Consider the following 22432-nt stretch of genomic DNA (forward strand, 5'->3'; position numbering starts at 1 on the left):
GAGCCTACTTTTAGGTCACTGCCAGCTTAATAGACATCTGCATCTGATTGGTATCAGTGAGAGTCCTATGTGTAGGGCATGCCTTGCAGAGGAGGAAACTTCCTCTCATGTCTTTTGTGTCTGTGATTCTTATGCGGCTCAAAGGTTTGAGCATCTTGGTATGCATAGGCTGGAAACGAGTGTTCTTTCCAACATTCCGGCGAAGAAAATCTTGTGCTTTGTTTTAGAGACTGGGCTTTTCCATGTTTAAAAGGCTGGGGCTGCACAATGGACGTCTGGTTGGGTCTAACCCTTACCAAAAAATAAGTGGTCTTGTAACTTTTTAAGTTGGTTTTAAGTTGGTATTTGGAACAAATGCCAACTAAATACCAACTAAAAACCTACTTAAAAACCACTTTACACCAACTTAAAACCAACTAAAAGCTTTCTTAATAAAGACCACTTAAAACCAACTTAAAACTTACTTAAAAAGACCTCTTAATAAAGACCACTTAAAGCCAATTTATAACCTACTTAAAAATTTTTAAGTAATTATCTGACCACTAAAAACCAACTTAAAACCAACTTCAAAAAATGAGTATTTTCCAGCCAACTTAAAAACAACTTAAAAACAACTTATTACCTCTTTAAATAGTTTATTAAAATATGCTGGCAACTTGAACCTACTTAAAACCAACTTAAAACCAACTTAAATGTGAAAACCTACTAAATACCAACTAAAAACCAACTTAAATGTGAAAACCAACTAAAAACCAACTTATTTTTGGTAAGGGAAACCAACCACCCCAACTCTCACTAATAATAATAAAATAATAACACTTAATTGTTCCAACCATGAATTGTCTCTAGTTTCATCTGCAATTACTGAATAAAACTCACCAGATTCATCGACCTCTTGTACAATCATCTTCCTCACTAAAGTTATTGATCAGTTTATTTTGAATTTGGCATTGTTGGGCATGCTATCGCACTTGGCTTTGTAACGGTTAAAAAGAACGCAATTTGAACCCGTAACAGCTTTGTATATATTTTCTTCTTTGAAAGCTCGTCCACCGTCCTTGTCTCTCCTTTCACACGAACCTGCTAATTGCTTATTTTGGTAATATATTATACCAACCCCACCGCGGACTCTGAGTCATAGTATGTCCCGGGGAAACCTTTTATATTTTTGTTTTTGTTATTCTACTCTACCTTTTCTCCCCAGTTCGATCGAGGATGGCTATCCGAGTAGTCTATTATTATTATTATTATTAGTGAAAGGGGTGAAGGGCTAAGGGCAAGCCCATTCGCGCACTTCGACCAGAGGTCCATTGTGCAACCCCGAACCTTAAGACTTAAAAAGCCCGATATCCGACACAAAACGGAGAATCCTTTTGGCCGGTATATTATAGAAATCAGAAGTTTCCAGCTGATGCATACCAAGATCTTAGGGCCGCGTAGTAATCGCACCTACAAAGCACATGTGAGGCGGTTTCCTCCTCAGCCTGACAAGCCCTACAGATTGGATTATCACTGATTAAAATCAGGTAAAGATGTCTGTTAAGGAGGCAGTGACCTGTAAGTAGGCCAACGACCAACCTGAAGTTGCGTTATTAATAATTACTTGATGCATTTTAGGTGTTTCCTAGTTTCGACGAAAGTTTGTAAACGCGATAACTTCTCAACCGTTGGTTGTAGAGGGATAGTTTTTCCACTTTCTAAATATGAACCGATCATTGTGAATTCAAAAAAGCGCGAGTCAGTGCCGTAGAACCAATATTTAAAAAGTTGTAAAAAATGAGTTTAGACGTTTTCCACCAAACTATTAATTTTTGGTGGACGAAACCGATAAATAACTAAAGATATTGGAAAATAAATAATAGTTGCAATTGGTTTTATCAATCTATCTATTATAGTTTTCTAGCAGAATTAAAAAAGGCAAAAATTTCACCTGACAAAGACAATTATATAAAAATAAATGGAGCTTGATTTTAGGTAAGTAATCAAGGCTATGTAAATTAAGATCTTAATTGTCAGGGTTTTTGGAGGTTAGGAGTTGAAACAGGAAATTACTCGGTTGACAATAGTGTGGTTTAAGGGGTTTTTCCCTGAGTTCTTCGGTTTCCCCTTCCATAAAAACTTGTCGAGGTTAACGGTAATAGTTAGTGTAGGGAGCTGTTGGCTCGATTTCGTGGCATGCAGGGCTTGCCACCACCCTCCTACGCATTGTAACCCGGCCACCTGAATTAATGGCTTCAAAAGTCGCTTGATGACTTAGGCCTAAGGTGGTGCCTTGGGTATTAGCCAGGCTGATTATTATTACTATTATTATTCTGGCCTGGACAAAATTGAATTAAGTGGTCAATAAATATTTTTACAAAGAAATATCAGATTTGGGATATTTAATGCCAGTATATTTACAAAGGAATGGTCATATTCTGATTAACATTGGAATAGTCTTAATTTTTTGGAATAATTAATTGTAACGTAAGTTCAGCGTAAACTAAGTAATTTTTTCATTAACTTCTTAAAAATTTAATTTTGACTACTTTTTTAAGCTTTGAAATGCAATTTTTCTTTAATAGTCACTATTTGCCTCTGGCCTAGACTTTGCTCCAAAAAGGTGGATTATTAAGAACACAGGTTTTCCCGTTCCAGATTATTCTTTAAATTTTGGCATATAAATGATAGCCCCACTGAAACACTCGCAACTGCTTGTCTGCATAGGTTGGTTTTAAATAAATGCTAAATATATATATATATATATACATATATATATATATATATATATATAGGAGAGAGTTGCTCTTTGTTGGTACAGAAGATTCACTAGTAAAAATGTTTTTCTTTGAAGTAAAACAAATTATTTATCTTGTAATTAACCATTATTAAGCAAAATTAATATAACCGTAGTGTCAGCAGTAGCCCTGTTTGATGTTGTAGTAGAAGTCTGGAAGAAGTTTAAAGGTTTTCAAACAGCTGTGAAAAAATACGATGAAAAGAAGTTGGTAGCCCATTTGAACCATTCCAAAAAGTTTTTTTTTCTGACTTGAAAACAAATCTTTGACAATAAATTTACAAAATAATTAAAATTTTAATGAAAAATATAGCAATGGTACTGAGAGTCAAGTTCTATTGAATGAAAGATGTGAAGTACAGAAAGTTATGGTCATTAAAAATTAAATTTTAACTGAAAATACTATTTGAAATGACCGTTATTTAAACACTTAACTTTAGGAAAATGATGTCTTACATTTTTTCATGAAAAAGGTTTAGTGAACAAAATAAGCTGAACAATCAAAGATGATGTATAGAAATTTATGGGCAGTTAAATTTTATTTTAACAAAAGCTGCCTTAAACAAAACAAGTAACTTATGGATTTTGCTAGAAAACAAGTTATTTTTCTTGGCTCATGGTTGGAGTGTGCACATAGTGACGATTTATCAAGATATTGGCAACATCGGCTTCATTTGAACTCTCATCATGTTTCTGATAGGCGTATACAATCTCATTGCCCATCAGTCTGACTCTGTACACTGTCGATGGCCCATTCAGGTTGTACACTGCTTTTGTAGCATTTTCCATTTCCTCCATGAGCATGTCATCAAAAACTGGTTCTTCTTTAGTGTTTACAATGAATTGTTTGATATCAGTCAATTTTTCTACTTCAATCAATTTTATAAGTTTTTTACCTGTAAGAGATTTTGAAGCATTACATAATTGTTAAAAGAAAGTTGTGGACATGAGCCAACATATTTCCACAGCTTTGTTGAAGGGCAACGTAAGTCGTGATGCAGGGGGGATGAATGTATTACATCTTATAGATAAAAACAGCATATGTGCCTGTGTTTGGGGGGAGGGACTGATGGAGAAGGCCTGGATTTGAGGTAGATGGGGAGTGAAAAGGGGGGGTTTGCTCATGCCCAGATAGATATTATCTATAAGATACAATTCCCACCTGCATCATGTCTTTAAGTGAAAACAATTTCAACTCTAGTTACCCTTACCAAAAAATAAGTGGTCTAAGAACTATTTAAGTTGGTTTTAAGTTGGTATTTGAGACAAATACCAACTAAAAACCTACTTAAAAACAACTTAAAACCAACTAAAAACTTACTTAAAATGTTACTTAATAAAGACCACTTAAAACCAACTTAAAACTTACTTAAAATGTTACTTAATAAAGACCACTTTAAAAATAATATATAATTTTCTGACCACTAAATACCAACTTAAAGAAAAAGGCATTTTCCCACCAACTTAAAACCCACTTATTACCAACTTAACTAGTTTACTGAAATATGCTGACCACTTAAAACCAACTTAATATCAACTTAAATGTAAATACCAACTAAAAACCAACTTATTTTTTGGTGAGGGTAACAAAACAATTTTTATTCCCAAATACCAATAAAAGTTTCAAGGACACTTACTTATAATTCTTTAAAAAAATACCCATACTACTACATTGGAGGTGTGCAATTACCATTTTTTGGGGATCGAATCGAATATAAAATATTTTTTTTCAGGGCCCATAGAATATTTATAACGTCAAATAATTTGGTCGAATATTTTTAGAGCAAAATTTTAAGCCAGTTAACTGATGTAATACAAAATAGTATTTCGAATACCAAATAATTCAACGTATTTGGTTTTGAATTAACCAAATAGTTTGCATATTTGTCAAAAAAATAAAGTAATTGGAATCATTGTTCATTTTACTTGCAATAGTAAAATACTAAACCAAATGTATAATTTATATTTTATTTTATTAAATAAATTTAAACTATAAAACTAAACTTTTTCAAAGAATACTTTGACAAACAAAATCTAAAATACACATTTTTCAAGTTTTAACTACCCCAGGTCCCAAGTCAGCTAGCGACTTTTATTCTTTAGTAACTACTAACTACAATTAAAATCAAAGGATCTGCTATATTTTCATGCTTTGCAAACACTTCATCAAAATATCGAGTTATTAAATATGTAAAACTTATTATTATGGAAAATAATAATAATAATAATCAGCCTAATACCCAAAACACCACCACCTTAGGCCCAAGTCATCTAGCGACTTATAATACCTTTAAACAGGTGGCCGGGTTACATTGCGTAGGAGGGTGGTAGCAAGCTCTTCGTGCCACGTGAGCCAACAGCTCCCTACACTAACTATTATCATTAACCTTGACATGTTTTTATGGGAATTATCAGAGTTTTTTTTAAATAATTTTTCAGAGGTATGTGCAACTGGAAAGAAGGAGAAGGTCAAGAAAAGTACTCGACAGTATCGTAAAGTCAATACTGTTGGTAGGTGATAACAGCTTTGGCATATGTAACCAATAGTTAACATAGTTGTCACTGGGTGGTGTAATAGTACTAAACCTGTTAGTATAGCCTGTAAGGTAGTTTTTGCTGTCAGGGTTAGTTCACCCCTATTATGTATTCAATTACCGTACAGGGGTATATAAATAAAGATAACAAATGTCAGGGTTATTTTTTGCTTCTCAGCTCAATCAGATGGCTAGTCTTTGTAAATAGTTGATACCTTTTCTATAATAAACCTAATTTAATAGGACATGGTTTATTTGATTACATCCACATAACAAATACCATAGAGCAAGAAGAGGATGAACGTGTTTACCTGGGAGCTCTAACTGTAAAGCCAAAACTATACGGGGTGTCTTACATGAGGCGTAAAAACATTTGAGTAGTACCAACTTGTTATTTTTCATGACCTATTATTTCAGTGACAAAATGTACGATTTTGACCATACCAACTCCATTAAAGGTTTTCGAGTATGATCTACAACTTACTCATTGAAACTTTTCGTCTACCACCTAGCATTCAAAAACTAGGTATAGTGTTTGAGAAAATGCCTGGGCCGATCAAATGAAAACACCCTGTATACTATCAATACTTAAGATAGTGAAGATAAAGATGGGTTTGAAACCATCAAGATTAATAATGTTAAATTGAACATGGGAGCACAGGTCAGTTTACTACCAACGATAATTGTAAAATCCTGGAAATTCCAACCTATAATCCCTACACCTTGTAACGCACAAAATTTGTGTAGGCTAAAGAAATAAGCCGAATAAATCGAAATACTAATTTAATTCTCACCAACTCTTACCCTGTTCGACTCTCTCCTCTCTCTTTTATCCGTTTTACTCTAACTTGAGGGCGCCCCCTGTTGGGCCTTATAACCTTAAGTCAAAGTGTTTAATTATAATGACCAAGAAGTACCAATAGTAGGAGTATGCACATTGACATCACAAGAGAAAGAAATTCTATATAACCTCACTGAAGTCTAGCCCAATTCTAAGTCTACAATCATGCGAAGCCCTGAAACTAGTAGAGAGACAGTACCGAGTGCAAAATTTTAACGTAGCACATCCACGAAGCAAAAATAACCATATAATCCACAACCCTTAAGACGTTTTAAACACGCTAGTGTACAAATAATAATAATAATAAGCTAGGCTAATACCCAAGACACCACCTTAGGCCTAAGTCAGGTGGCCGGGTTACAAAGCATAGGAGGGTGGTGGCTAGCCCTGCAAGCCTCGCGAGCCAACAGCTCCCTACACTACAATTTGATATTAGCTCAGAAATTTATATACCGGTGCTCCAGGCGAATCAAAAAGCCTACTACACTGGTAGTCTCATCATAATGCCCTACGCTAACATCAACAAGCCCAGACAGGTCAGCACAATAATGTTAAAGCTGAACGTTGAAGAATGGAAGAATTGGGTCAGCAAAATGGCCATTAAAGAAACTGCAATGAAAATTAGGATCTGCCTCGATCCAAGACCATTGAATGAAGCTATAATTCGATCTTGCTATCAAATAGCAAAAGTGGAAAAACTATTTTTAAGTCTACAATCATCATCATTTTCACAGTCCTAGATGCTAAGGATGGGTTTTGGCAACTGAAATTAGATGATGAATCCCCTCTACTAACTACCTTCACAACACCTTGGGGAAGGTTCAGGTATCTAAGTTTACCGGTTGGACTCATTAATGCCCCTGAGGAATTTCAAAGAGCAATTGACTAAATCTACAAAAATGAGCCAGGAATGAACCCATACTTTGATGACACAAACCTAGGGTTGAAAAATGTTATGGAACAACTACCAAATGTAACATTGGCAAAAGTAAACTACAGCAACCTCATCTTGTTTTATAATTATTTTCGGCGGATACGATAGAGTTTGTCACATAGATAGCGTGGGTATTTTTATTTTGGCCGCAAATGATTATTTAATTTTTTAAATTAATTATATTTTAAATTTTTTTTGTGGTTATTATTTTCGTCGTGTGTTCGCCGACACCACGTGTTTTTCAGCCCTTGGTATTCCGGTAGTTTATATATATATAAATGACAAAGAACTTCACGCAGTAATGAAATATGTAAAAAATGGTTGGCCAGAAAGTAAATCAGAAACTTGGCCATTGTCAAGGTCATATTGGCACTACTGAAATGAACTTCATATGTCAGTTGAAGGAATTCTGTGTGGAGGACAAATACTGGTTGTACCTAAAAATTCATGACAAGACGTGATAGAGAAACTTCAACTTGCGCACAGAGCAGTAATAGCCACTAAAGCTAAAGCAACTGAATATTTCTATTGGCCACAGATGAATAGCCAAATTGAAGAATTTATCAGCAAATGTCAGATTTGTCAAGCACATCAAAAGGGAAATCCGCACGAACTGTTGCTGGACAGAAAATTACCCACACGACCTTGGGAAAATTAGCTTTGAATTCTTAGAGGTTAAAGAGAAGACTTACCTTCTCTATACGTTGAAGTTTGAATGATGCATGGTATGACGGCTCTATCACAGCAATTAAAGCCAACTACGCGAGACACGGTATTCCGGAATCTACACCAGAAACCATTTCCATCCACATCCAGATAATACAGCACCATCAGAACAACCATTATCCGAAAACCGAAACAGAACTGGCGAAGATTTATATGCGGGGGACTTTGAGCCTCAACAACCCCTTCCGAACGACATTTCCATGATTCAATCTCAAACCAATTCATATTCTGACGACGAGTCATCAACAAACCGAAACATCGTCGAACAATTCTCAATATCAAAGCATGTCAGATTCTGTAGACCTTAAAACTGATCAATCATCGTCGTCCGAAAATGACATTAATACAGACTAGTCAATTGTGCCCGATGATGGATAAAGAACAACTGGTAAACTAATAAAGAAGCCGAAACACCTAAAAGATTGTGTAATTAGTACATTTTCCTTTATAAAAAAGGCTTGTTATGTATTTAAAGCATTAGTTAAATTGAATATATATAGATGGCGAAAGTGTTCCGTTAGCAATTTGTATTAGGTAGTATTACCAGCTTGAGTGAAAATAAAAATCAAATCAAGAGTGGCTTCTCTATATTATTATACGCCTAAAGGCCTTTTCACACGAGCCAACTTTTTGATCCAACTAGATGAGTCAACTAGTTGGCTCGTGTGAATAAAAGTTCGATGAGTTGATCCACCAAAAATGTGCGCGAGAAAAAAATGGATCACTGATCCATTTTTGCTGACTCAGCATTTTGATTTAAAAAGTTGGCTCGTGTGAAAAGGTCTTTAGTTACCTAATATTAACAAGTTAATGATATATAATAGGTGTTTCAAAAACCTAAGGAATTGGAGAAATAGTTTAGGGGCATTCTGGCGGAGATATGGTTACTGCTTCCTCCACAGTAATGGTTCTGGTTTCTATTATATCTAGATCGATTGAGTTTGTTCTGATTTAGGTGCCTATTATAGCTTTAGGTTCCAGGGTTATACACTTTTTTTACAAAAAAAATTATCCCTTTATTTTTTTGACCTTTGTACAATCTCTTTTAACGGGGAGTAGGGTGGCTAAATTAGATATTAACTACGAAAATTGTAAAAATTGTTGATTTTTGCTCTGTTCTTGCTGAGCTCCACTACGGAGTCGCTCTGTTCCAAAAGAGTGTATTTTCATAAGGCAATAAATAACCTATAACCTATAACTTCATGATTGCAAATTGTCATATTTTGTAGTAGAAGAGGTATTTATTTAAGAATTAGGGGTAAATAAAATTACCAGTAAGGGAACAAAATCTCTAACTTATTTGCAGAACATTGTCTGTATTCCACAAGTTGAAGAAATAATTCAAATTTCAACATACACCACAGCAAATATAAAGGGGAGAAAACTTAACATATGAGGGGAATTTGCTTTAAAGAGTGTATGTTATATTTTTGAGGGGGCACTGCCCTTTGCTCTTCTCTGTGGCTACGGGCTGCATTAACCAATACATCAAATTATATTTCAATTACTTGTCTTTGTAATCTTGACCAAAATGAATGGCTTTACATCATTATCCTCAGTTTCTGAATTCTAAAAAAAAAATTATAACCGAATGTAATAACCAGCATACCATTATTATTATTATTATTATTATTATGCACTATTAGTTATTATAATCTCAATTCCACATATGCAATATTGCTGGTGCTTGGCTGAGATTACTTAAATTGAATTCTTCTATACCAATATCAATTAACCCTTAAATAATTTTAAATTTAAAGTGGGGCACATATTTTTATATTATTATCTAATTTATTAAATAATTTTGGACCCAAGTATATGGCTAGTCTTTGCCCAACTTATTTATTAACCCTATCACCAACTACATTTCCTGTCCCAACAATACGAGTATTATACGAATTTTTGAATAAAATAAAATTTTAAATTTTGTGTATAAATATAAGAATATTCTTGGCGTATAATTGGCTTGAGAGTTAAAAATTTAAATTAATTGCATAATGCCGAACAACTTTCATAACAATTGCCAGTTCGGTAAATACGCATTTTTTCTCTCTGCATAATTTCGAGAGGCTCTATAATTGAATTGTATGTGCCTGCCCATTCCAATTAGAGATATTTAAATGATACTCTGCCCCTTTAAAGGAGTAGTAAAATAAGTAAGGACTAAAACCAATTAGGGAAGAGTAAAAGGTCTTGAGAAAGAACTAACTTGCTTTTGGAATTAAGTTAAATATTTAAAATTAAAATCCAGTTCATGCAATGGGTTAGGTTTTTCTCCAGGCCAAAACTATACCTTAAGTTTGGAAAATACACTTACAGTTTTAGAAAATGATTGTGTAGAAGAACAGGATGGCTCCGTAGGCAATGTGGATGAGGGAAGCGCTGAAGGAGATGTATTACCCATATGGCTTGATGATGCATCCAAAGATGAGGAACCATTTAATGGCAGATAGTCTGTGTATGTTGAAGTTACATTCTTGGAATCGGTTGTGCTAGTGACAGTTGGCGTTTTTTGTTGCTTTAAGTAGAATTCAGACACTCCTTTCTTCATTCCACTGCATTTGGGCTTATTTTCCATTCTAGCTTTCTTGAATGATTGCCTATTGACATCTGGGCCTTCATCTGAATCTGGCAATTTCAACATTTCATGACCCAATTTATCATAGGATATTATATTGGAACTTTCTCCTGATAAATCCACTGTGTCATCAGAACCAGAGCTAGATACTGAAATACTCTTGTTAACTTTTCTTTGAATAACTTTACCATCTCTAGCCTCTTTATTGTAAATGGACAGAAGTTTGAGGTATTTTTCTGATGATGTAGAAATAACTGGATATAATAGCAAGCGAGTGCTTTCCTTATTATCATTAATCAAAGCTGTACCATTCAAAGGTATTTCAATCAACTTCATAGATACATTTTTTTTGATGACAGTATTGGCAATTTTTGCAACCACGGGATCAACAAAAAAATCAGGTAAGACGTTGTGTTTCTCATTATAAATGCTTTTTTTTATAATATCAATATACACAGGATCATTTAAGTCACCGTAAATTAGCAACATATCTTTGATGATTGGATTATAAGACTTTCCAACAGCGCACAATTCAAATGCAGTATTCTCCTTTTCATTTGTTAAAGTTGAAAAACTGGCATCAGAGACCACATATGATGTCATAACCACATTAGCAGAAGATATAAATTTAAATGATTTTATCATCAGTGTAGACTGCAAATTACGATTATACTGATTTCGCTTCACGGGCAGTTTTATGGGAGGAATACGGTTATTTGGCTTTGTTTCCTTACCAGCACTTGGAACTTCAATGATATCATGATCGACAACAGTTGATGAATCACAATTTTGATTTAACTGCACAATACCAGTTTCTTTATTTGTGCTATTAGTAACCACTTCCACATTACCTACTGGAACATCAATTTCATCCTCCAAATTTCCTACTGGATCATCAATTTCATCTTCAAAACTCAAATTTATGGCATCATTTGACTTAGGTTCGTTGGGGGCATAATCAGGATCATCTGGATCATCATCAAAACCATCAGAAAAGTCCTCCGACTCATCTGTTTCTTTGTAAGAGTTCTTTTTATTTTGTACTCTACTGCTTCTTTTGACACATTTCTGATTTTCTTCTGAATCGCTACAGGATTCCTCTTCCTCAGAAAGGTTTGGTTTTACTGATTTCAAGACATCATCAAGCTTCTTCGCCCAAGACATTATTATTCTAAATAAAAAAAAATCTAACATAATACAAATGAGAAGATGAAAGAAGTTAAAGATTTCTTTCAATGCCACCAGATAGCATATAACAATGCCATTCCCTTCCCCTCCTATAACCTCCAACCCATTTAAATTTAGCCACACAACGTTCCTAAATGGTATTTAACAATAATAAATAAAGTTATTACATAAAATACAAAAGTTGGTAGGTATTAATAAATTAATTACAATATCAGTGACTCACTGTGACATACAAGTTTTTAAATGTAAATATGTTTAAAAACTTTTAAATTACCAGATTTCAGGTATTTTTCCACTGGTTCTGAGCAATTATTTTGATTTAACAAAATATTAATTGCCATGAACCCATAAATGATATAGAACCTGTTATTTGGAGAACGAAGTTCCATGGAGCAGTAATTAATCTGTCAAATTTCAACTACTGCTTGCCCCAAATGATTCTATCCTGGAAATTATCAAGGTCTAGTTTAAAAACCTAACAGGAATAAGTGGAAAATAAATGAAGTTTTCACCAAAATGAACTAACTAATAACTTAAAAAAGATGTATTATATGTAGAAACAAACTAGGATAAAATTAAGTTAATACGAAACACCTACGGACATAAATTTATGTTGGGCGATTTCATGCCTAAGGGGAGGGGGTGTAAAAAGTAGCATGGTAAAATTTTGTATTAGGTATGGATGGTGTGCAAAAAAGGTGACTCCCAAAGCCACGCTGCTCCACTTAGCCTCAAGTAGAGCTAGAGAAGAAGGTGGAAAACAAGATAACATAAATGGGGATTTCCATAGTCTGTAGATTGGTTTACATAATCTATGTACAATAATGGTTTCTGGCAATTTACCAATATATAGTATTTATTAACCAGTGGTATACACAATATTACAAAAATGTTGTATTTTTGGAACACTGTTGATGGGTTCAACCGTGAGCACTTATCGCTGGTATATAATTTAATATGTAGAAAAATTTACCTCCACCGCATGAAAAACTAAAACGGTTACCTTCTTACCTACTGAAGCAGACGTTAGATTTTTTTGAGAGCAAACTTAGTGTTGACCAAAGCAGACGACAGATCAGCCGATATCTTTGTGCAGCGTTGCCAGATTGCGAAATCAATTTATCATCCAAAACGGGGTTGGACATAAGGGGTACGTTCAGTAACAGTCAACGGAAAAAAACCCGATTGATTTGATATTTTCCACCGATGAGCTTTTTCGTCATAATGACGTCGTAAGTTGCTGAACGCTTTTATTCAGTCATCGGTGTTATTTTAAAATGGCGTAGCTTTTATAGTCAGTAATGACTTCAGTCATCGGAAAAACCGACTCTTCCAGCCGATGACTTCGGTGAGTAACCGATGACCATCATGACGTCAAAACCGGAAAAAGCGTACTGTAACAGTAGGAAACCGATGTCAGCGATTAGTAATCGGTGAGTCCGATGAGCGCTGCTGAACGTACCAAGGATATATTTTTTAGTAGTCAACCTGACTAGTGAGCCTCCTATCTTAATTTATTTCAGTAGTCTCTGACTAGTGGGAATAAAAACGGGAAAATATGTAAACTTTGATGTTGGGAATATATAATGAAATAATGCTGTAGTTCGATTACTGACTGTCTCTTTTATAATAACCATAAAATTTTTTTATAGGATGTGCCTGGTTAGGTGCCATTTATTTTCGAATATAATATAAAGGAATAAAGAGAGATTAAAGAACATATAAATTTAAACGAGGGGGGGGCGAAGAAAGAGGGAAGAGTACGGGACTCGTCAAAAAAATAGATCGGTGGATTGGTCCGGGTCCAGTGGACTCTCTTAAAAATATACACTATTTACTATCTGGTCTAGCGACGAACTTGAGACCGCCATTTTGGAAATTTGGTAGTCTTAGAGATAGTTTTAGTTAGACGCGTTGGAGATGGCGTTACAGTCGTACGGCAGCCAACGAAAAGCACAAGCTAAAGATACGTTTCTAATCGGCGCGCACCGAAACAATATAAAAATCGTTCTAGTTATTTCTCCGATTTCTATGGAAGTAACTTAAGGCTGATTACAATAAATTTTTTTTTTTGTTTCATGTAGAAGAACACCAGATCTAACGGCACCATTTTGTAAACATTGCCAAAAAACCTCCAATAATATCCTTTTCTTTTAAATCATTGCCATTCCTTGGGCTTAGTTGTTTGTGCGTGTCTGAAAAATGTTCGTGTTGCAGAAAGTGACACAGACCGACATATAAAAATAAAACTATTTTTGTAGCATCATATTATTATTAATTATAAATTACATTTTGGTTTTAGTAGATAAATATCGTAATTCCAAAGTACTTTGTTCTCTACGATTTAACAGTGCTGCGCAAAAGTGAACTGGACGATTTTTCTTGGGCCTTGGCTTCTTTGTGGATTCAACTTAATATAGAAATTGTTTTTGTAATTTTTGAAATGTAATTTCACCTATAGAAGGTTTATGTATCCTTATACACACGGATGGAATTTGTTTACCCACAATGAAGAATTTAGTATTAAAAGTCTACTCCTTTAGATATGTTCTTCAGTTTGATTGAAGTTGAGCTCTGTTGAAAGTATGTTTATTACAAGTAATTCATTGCTTGGATAGCAAAATTTTTTACAATGAGTTCTGAAGATGAAGCTCTCAGGAAAATGGAACGAAAGAAAAGAGGGCATAAACTTTCAAGTGATAATGACTCTATTAGTGGTGAAGCATGTTCCAACAGCAGGGTTGGGGATAGTGATGAAGAGATTACTCAAAGTTTTAAAAGAAAAAGAATGCATAGAGCAGGAGTAATTAAAAGTGACGATGATAAGAGTGATGGTGCAGCATCATCTGAATCTAGTGCAGAAAGTGAAGATAGTTGCTTAAGCGAAAGTGATGGATCCGAAAATTCAGGTATTTATGTTCTATCCAGATTGTGCTGCAAATAATCTTATTCCTAAAAAACATAACTGCTATGATTTTGTACAAAAATATTGTAACTTATTGACAAGGAGTGTAAAAAAAGTAAATTGGTAGCATAGCTAATGTGTTATATCACATATATTTAAATTGTTATATAATTATTTGAAATAATGTTGCTGAATTTAGTGCAGAAATAATAATGAATTGCAGGCTTAGGCAATGCAGATAAATTACACTATTCAGTATTGAAGTTGAAAGTGTCCTTTTGCATTAGGTTATGTTAATTTGGTCCCAACTGTCACACCCCTTAATACCATGAAATTATAATTTTTAATTTGTGGGGTTGGGATATTATCTTACAACTAATACCATTTTGCATTTGGAGATCTAAAAGTTCAATTCCATCACTAAATGAGCTATCCCGAATGTATTATTTAGGAAGGTCATAAACTAGTATGATAATGGTATTTGGAAATTGTGTAAATTACTGAATAAGAAAAACGTTTTTTATGAGAGCGGGGGCACAATGTTGTTAAATAGGTTGCGTCTGAAAAAATTCTGAGAGATAAAAAACCAAACATAATGGTGTTGCATGTTTATTATTATCATTATTAATGAGAGGGGAGAAGGGCCACAATATGCCCATTCACCCACTTTGACCAATGGCCCATTATGCAACCCCAAACCTTATAAAAGTCCAATATCTGACAAAAACAGAGAATCCTTTTGGCCGGGATGTTATGGAAATCGGAGGTTTCCAACTGATGCAAACCAAGATGCTCGAACCTTTGGGCAACATTGTAATCGCACCTACAAAGTACATGAGAGGAACTTTCCTCCTTGACCTGACTTGCCGTACAGATTGGATCATCACTGACTCCAATCAAGTGAAGATGTTTGTTTAATAGGCCAACAACCAACCTCATATTAGATTTGGAGAGCGAGACCAATCATTGCTCTTTGCCTAGAGAGGCCCCGAGATAAACTCTTTAGCCTGCCTTTGGCCATCCATCTCAAGCCAAACCTTGAGTTGACGGTCAATCATAGAATTAGAGATAAGGCCACGCATTATGCCAGAGGGGATAGGAATGGCAAGTTCAGGACCAAAGAACCCAGCCTCTGCCCCCCTCTTGGCCAGGACATAAGCCTTCTCATTACCATAGAACCCCCGATGACCAGGAACCCAATAGAGTTGAACTTAATTGTTGGAGCCTAGCTTCAAAAGGAGATTCAAACAGCTATAAACCAGTTTAGAAGAAATCTGTACCTGGTTGAGAGCCTTAAGGGCCGCTTGACTATCCGAATAAATTTGGATTACCTTGCCATGAAGCTTCTTTTTAAGACAAAAGTCAACGCAGAAGCAGATAGCGGCGATTTCCGCCTGAAAAACACTAGCATACACACCAAGGCTTTCGAAGAGGCAGAGATAGCTAGTAAGACAATACATTCGCGAACCTGAACCAGAGTGAGTCTTAGACCCATCGGTAAACCAGACTATTTATCCTCTGGCTCCGAAGGTTTTGTGATTAGACCACTCCGTGTAGTTGGAAAAATAAGTATTGAAAGGCTTACTAAAATGTAAGTTAGTGGCCCTAATAACAGAACCCATTAAGAAAACAGGTAACTGATTGGTAATTTCCTGGTAAATCTTGGTGTGGCTGTTATCCCAAGTATTAGCCTTCCACCAAACATTCTGGTTGAGTCTATAGGCTCCCATAGCAGCAGCTTCCTCTATGAAAAGATAAAGGGGAAGATTGTTCGGGAGAATTTCTAGAGAAGCACTGGGAGCGGTTCTCATAGCTCCTTTAATGCTGACACAAGCCAGCGTTTGGATCACAGGGTTGGAAAAAACCCGGCAAAATTGAATTTTTTCCGGGACACGTGGCAAAAATGGAAAAAATATTTTAAAGGGAAATTAATAATTGATATATGACTTAAAATTACTAAATTGTTACTGAAGTATTTACGTTTAAGTATAGGCTTAGGTATCTATTTAAAGTTTTAAACAACTATAATATTCCATATACTTAAATTCTTATCTATAGAAATAAGGTCCCCATTTTTTTTAATTTTGCCATTGAAAGTGGAAAAAACCGCGGAAAAATTTAGATTTTTCCACCCACTTTTTATCGGCAAAACTAAGTGAAAAAAACCGCGGCAAAAATTATTTTTGCCACCCGGTTTTTTCCAGGCAAAAACCGCGGTTTTCCCACCCCTGGATAAAATGTGCCAACCCTGTTGGATCACTCTGCACAGTCTTAATTCGGACTCTAGGCCACAGCAGCATAAGAGAGCAATGGTCTGATGATCATGGTGAACAGCCAGTAAGCCACTTTAGGGCTAAGCCCCCATGACCTGCTAACTGCACTTCTGGTTACCCAAAGTAACATCTTAGCCTTCTTAACTATAGAGTCAAGATGAGGCTTTCACATTAGTTTGCTGTCAAAAATAACACCAAGGTACTTTACCTCGGTGCTTTCGCTCAAGATAATCCCAAATAAAGAGATATCATTAAATGAATTTTGCATCCTTTTACGAGTAAAAGGAACAAGTACCATCTTATTAGGGTTAACCATAAAATCGACTTCCCTGTACCAGCATTCCACTGATGCAAGAGCCCTTCTTATTAAATCATTGGAGAAATTTCCCGTGAAGATGATGGCAATATCGTCGGCATAGCCGAAGCAGCGGCACCCATCTCTGTTTAGTTTCACCAATAGTTCATCCACAACCAGGCACCACAGCAGTCGTGAAAGACACCGCCTTGCGGGCAGCCACGGCTAGTAGCGACCATAAGCGATTCACCAAGCAGGGACGAAACCATCACACGATTTGTCAGCATAGCTTTGATCCACAGACACAGTGTCATTAATGCCAAAGCGCTTTGCAGCTTTCATTATGACTGCACTGGACACTTTATCAAGAGCACCCTCAATATCAAGGAAAACCGCTAAAGCTATTTCCTTAAAGTTAATAGCCTTCTTATGCCATGTAGGGCAGTCTCAGTAGATTTGCCTTTTTCTTAGGCATACTGGGCCGACGAGAGCAACATTTGAGAGATAACCTCGCCCCCCCCCCTAATATAATTGTCCAGCAGTTTTTTCAAATTCTGTCAGGTTGACTAAAATTTCAACACCGTCAGTACCAAATATGTATACTGAGTGAAATACATCTCTGCGGAAAGTCTGCCCTAAGAAAAAGTAGCGGAGGCAGCGCCCCCGCTGTGAAATAGAAGAGCAGGCAAGTGTCCCTAGCGGCGCCCGCAGTTGGCACCCCTGAAGAAAAATTACTGAAACTCATTTTACCCAATCTATTAAAAGCCAAATCTGTGTCTTTTTTTATTATATTATTTCAAACTCTGTTGGATTATGGTATTTTCAAATGGTTGTACGGGGATAAAATAAAGTAGTTGATGGAGACGTGCTTTCCCCGAAAAAAGAAAGTCTGGGACAGGGAACATTACATTTTGTACCAACTGCTGCATCTTGGTCTTTGGCTTGCACATATTCTTTAACAACTTTTTTCCCGAAAGCTTAGGCATTTTTATATAATTATAAGAATTTACCTTAGAAAATTTAAATTAACTTGGAAAAACATGTCACTCAAAACTAAAATAGGTACATACTCCTAAACCGATACTCAGATAGACTACCCTTACCAAAAAATAAGTTGATTTTTAGTTGGTATTCACATTTAAGTTCTTAGACCACTTATTTTTTGGTAAGGGTAGAGTGACGAGTCACCGACTCACTACAAGCATGATGCAACAACCACTGTAAACCACGTGAGAGATATATAATAATCGGCCGCATTTTGGCGCGCGGATGCGTTCAAGACAACTCTTATTCTCTTAGGGGCATTCTATTTCTAAGAGAGGAGGGAGGGAATCTATAATTATTTTTGTGAGTAAATATTTTTTCAGTACTACGTTAGGTCGTTAGCCATAACAAACCAAGTAATCCCCTCCAAAGTCCAAAAATGTATCCACAAACAGTAACTGTCCCTGACTTTACTATGATCGACTGGGACAAATATCAATGATTTTCAGGAAAAGTTTCGGAGACCCTGTCCCCGTACGAACACTAATTTTCAAACAATTATTCAGACTAATGTGATGCTTTCTGTAGCATTTTTATTTGTTTTACTGAATGTAACACACTAATCACATTTTTAGTCACATTAAGTCAGTCTGGTGCCTTTTTCACAAATTTTAAGCTTTAAGCTCTTACATAACTGATTTTATAGGGCTTGACACCTCCTTCGTTGAATTTCAGCTTTTCTTACTCCTGTTTCAAAAGACTGAAAAACGATGAGGACAACTTTTTCCGCTATAACGGAATGCCCCTACCTGGAAATACTTAAAGTGGTCTCAGATTTGCCAACATATAAATTTTGTTATAATATAATTTTTAAAACACCAATAGGGACACTAATGTTAATGAGATTGTTATGGCACAAACTTAAAAAATAATATGGTGTGCAAACATTTTGGGCTATTTATCTATTGAGGAAAAGTTGTTTGCCAGGTGACATTGTCTCAAAAAGTTATGATAGGTTGTATAATATTGCATTCCAAGAAGGTATAAGTATCAAATATAATAAAAAAACATGTATATAACATTAAATTAAAAATCTAATAAATCAATTAATTGACCCCAATTAAAAGTGGGATGATCAAAGTACTTTTTTAGCATTAAAGAAATATGTAGCCAATAATTTTTGTAGAGGAAACAAATCATTTCAGCTAGTCTGCAGTGCAATTCTACTATAATGATAGCTATTGATATAAAAATCTGGCCATGTTTACTAACTGAACTTGGCTGGTGGAACCCTTTAAGTTGTGGTTCACTTCTGACTTTGTACTCAACTTCATAAATAACAGGGGCGTGCTAATGTTTTTACAAGAGGGGGGAAAAACCCATATTATAAGCACATACCTTGTTAAATAGGCTGCGTCCGAAAAAATATTGATATATAGAAACCAAACAATTTTCTGTGACACTAGCACATATTCTTCATTTTTAATTATCTCAAATATGTTTTTACTCAAAAAATATAGGGCAAATAAACTTGTTGGCCTTGAAAATTCAGCATTTTTTAAATAATTTTTCTGTTTTCTGTGTATATTTACTTTATAGAAGAATCGGAAGCGGAAGATGGGATGGAAGAAGACAAAGTTGTTGAGAGTGATGAAAGTGATGGCCAGTCTGAGAAATGTCCAATATGTCTTAACAAGTTCACAGGTCAAGAGACTGGAACACCTGAATGCTGTGATCATATATTTTGCCTTGACTGTATTCAAGAATGGGCCAGAGTAAGTGCATTGCATATTCTATCATGGTTAAATGTATATAAATAACACATAAGATATTCCAATTTGAGTTCATTCACTTTTCTTCTTCTTCCTCACTTACTACTTGATTTTGCTCAAAATTAATGAATAATAAGCCCACCAAGTTGTGATAACATTATGTACACTCGGTGTTGGGCCAATAAGTTTGGCCCGTGTAAATGTGTTTATTTAAAAAAATATTAAAAATACAGGATTTTTCCCAACATGAATAATTGATTTCTCAAATTTGCAATGGCTATTGCTATAAACATTTTGATATAGTATTTTGATCTCGTGTTGTAAATTTATGTGATCTGAAGACAGTATAGATTCATAAAAAGATTGGTGAGAATAGAAGGTAGTCATGTGGGAAAAGTGTAGTGTTATCGTAGACTGGTAAATTTTTTGTGATAAAAAAGTTTTGGTTTTTTAAAAAAGTCTAAAAAACTGTAATATCTGATTTAAACAATTAAAAGAACCGTTTTAAATCATAATCTATGTGAAATGGTCTGTTGTCTTAGCTATATTTTATTTTTAATGAATGTTATCATACCTATCAAACTAATTTTTATTGGTTTTATTGTAGAATATGAATACCTGCCCGGTGGATCGCCAAGAATTTAATATAATCCTAGTTAAAGAGCTTCTAAGTGATACATTCATAAGAAGGGTATGCTATGCTTTTTCAATAGTTCATTTGCATGATTTTTCAATGTGTAATTCATTTTTTCATAATTTAGATACCAGTTGTTAATCGAACTGATGAAGCTGATGAGTTTATTGTTAATGATACTACGTTTTGTGAAATCTGTGGGAGAGGAGATCGAGAAGACAGATTACTACTCTGTGATGCTTGTGATTTGGGCTACCATTGCGAATGCCTTGATCCCCCTATACACAATATACCAGTTGATGAATGGTTTTGTCCCAACTGTACTGGTATGTACAAGTACATTTTGGCAGTTGTGTTAATCGTATTGGCAGCTAGTAGTGGTTTTTTACATTATATGAAGGAACAGTGCTGAGGTCGAATTGTTTTGCATTGTGGTGCTTTTTTGATGTTGAATAAATAAATTATAAAAAAGAGTGACAGTTTTAGTACTACTGTACCAAGGACCAGAAGAAAATAGGGGGAAGTACGCTTCTAGTCAGCTTTGGAAAGGCGTCACTTTTCAAGAATTTTCGCGCCAAAACGGTTTGGCGGGAAATCGCGGATGAATACATCGTTTAAAAAGTCATTTTTCTTAAATTGAACAATTGTAACATATTGCCCTTCTCATTCTCTGCTATTTGAGCTAAGGCGTATTTGCTTTCGTCGATTATAGCCGTGTTGAATCAAAACAAAAGTAGGACTACTTTTTCAGTTTGGTTTATTATGCGTAAAAAGGCGTTTTCGTGGGTCACACGACGACTTCTACGGCTCAAAGCTACAGATACGTACTTCCCCTATTTTCTTCTGCAAGGACCTAATATTTAGACATGGTTGAAGCACACACCAGTATCTCTTTTCATTCCCACTCTTATGCTGAAAAAATAATACCTGTATATAATCTCAACCTGGTAGGGCTGTGTTGAGTATTTTTTTTCTACCCTCGTTGCTTCAAAGTTCAAAGGGGGGTTTTTACAACTTTTTGGGGAGCAATAAACGGTACCTACAAAGTTGTGGAAACTGTTCATTTAAATAAAACTTTGAATATTTTTCAGCATTGAAAGCTACTTTATACTCCTTTTAAATTTAATTTCATAATTACTTGAATAAAACCAGCTCCTAATCAAGTACTCGATAACCTGACTTGTTAAAAATTATACTAAAGTTTTTTTTTAGTTACTCGACTCGACTAAGAGAATCCATTCTTGTCACCATGTATTAGTCTACTTTTTACTATGAAAAGTTATTGTAACTCGTAACAAATTGCCTCCCAGATTTATTTCAATTGTATTCTTATTGTTAGTATTTAAGTTACTTAACAAAGCCTAAACTACTTTAGTGAAGTAATTATCATCTAAGCACCTTAGGCCCAAGTCATCTAGTGACTTTTAATGCCATTAATTCAGGTGGCTGGGTTACAATGCCAATTCAAGTAAAATTGACTAAGTACTTAAATTAAATTACCGATTAGGTAAGTTAAGTATGTAATTTAACTTTAAATGATATTGTTAATGTTGTGTTTAAGCAGACACTGTCAGCAGGCGTAACAAGCTTTTCTCTGCTTTGGCTACAATCCGTTTTGACACAGAAATTGTATTAACGTGTCTTTTATTTCAACTTATATTCTGCCCTTTTAGAGAAATTTTAACCCTTTATTATCTTATATAACCAAATTTTGTGTTCAATATAACCTTATAATTAAAAAAATCCTATTGGAATTGAGATTTTTGAAAAAGGGTAGTTTGATCTAATGATTGAATGATAAACTAATCAGATCAGAGTAAATGCTTTAACTCTCCTAAATAATGGAGTACGAGAAATTACTTAATCAAAAAGGTAGAATAGAGGTTGTATGTGCTCCAAAGCATAAACTTGTTTTAGAACTTACTTAAAACAGTTATCTGATTTCTTGCGTTTTACCTAACAATTTATACAATAAATATTATAATATATATA

At 34.9% G+C, this 22432-nt stretch overlaps 2 protein-coding genes across 3 annotated transcripts in view; one reads left to right on the plus strand and one right to left on the minus strand.

Annotated features, from left to right (window-relative positions):
* Window positions 1-3119: 3119 nt before the first annotated feature.
* Window positions 3120-12619, minus strand: LOC149937442 (uncharacterized). The gene is made up of 4 exons (XM_090154054.1): window positions 12589-12619; window positions 10129-11560; window positions 9320-9380; window positions 3120-3672 (listed from the first exon to the last, which is right to left on the minus strand). The coding sequence occupies exons 2-4, from the start codon at window positions 11551-11553 to the stop codon at window positions 3377-3379; spliced, it is 1782 nt and encodes a 593-aa protein (XP_090010180.1). The 5' UTR covers window positions 11554-11560; window positions 12589-12619; the 3' UTR covers window positions 3120-3376.
* A 1141-nt stretch (window positions 12620-13760) lies between these two features.
* The window catches only part of LOC149937443 (uncharacterized), a 33396-nt gene continuing 24724 nt past the window's right edge, over window positions 13761-22432 (plus strand). The window contains exons 1-4 of one of the 2 annotated variants that reach the window (XM_090154524.1): window positions 13761-14486; window positions 19637-19809; window positions 20414-20497; window positions 20568-20766. In XM_090154524.1, coding sequence (XP_090010650.1) covers window positions 14210-14486; window positions 19637-19809; window positions 20414-20497; window positions 20568-20766 — 733 coding nt within the window. In that variant the 5' untranslated portion in view covers window positions 13761-14209. Of the gene's footprint in view, window positions 14487-19633; window positions 19810-20413; window positions 20498-20567; window positions 20767-22432 lie in introns of both variants that reach the window. The other variant, XM_090154523.1, reaches the window with a different exon arrangement.

The sequence above is a fragment of the Leiobunum rupestre genome, chromosome 7, assembly GCF_980474605.1.
Source record: "Leiobunum rupestre chromosome 7, qqLeiRupe1.1.hap1, whole genome shotgun sequence".
Classification (NCBI taxonomy): domain Eukaryota; kingdom Metazoa; phylum Arthropoda; class Arachnida; order Opiliones; family Sclerosomatidae; genus Leiobunum; species Leiobunum rupestre.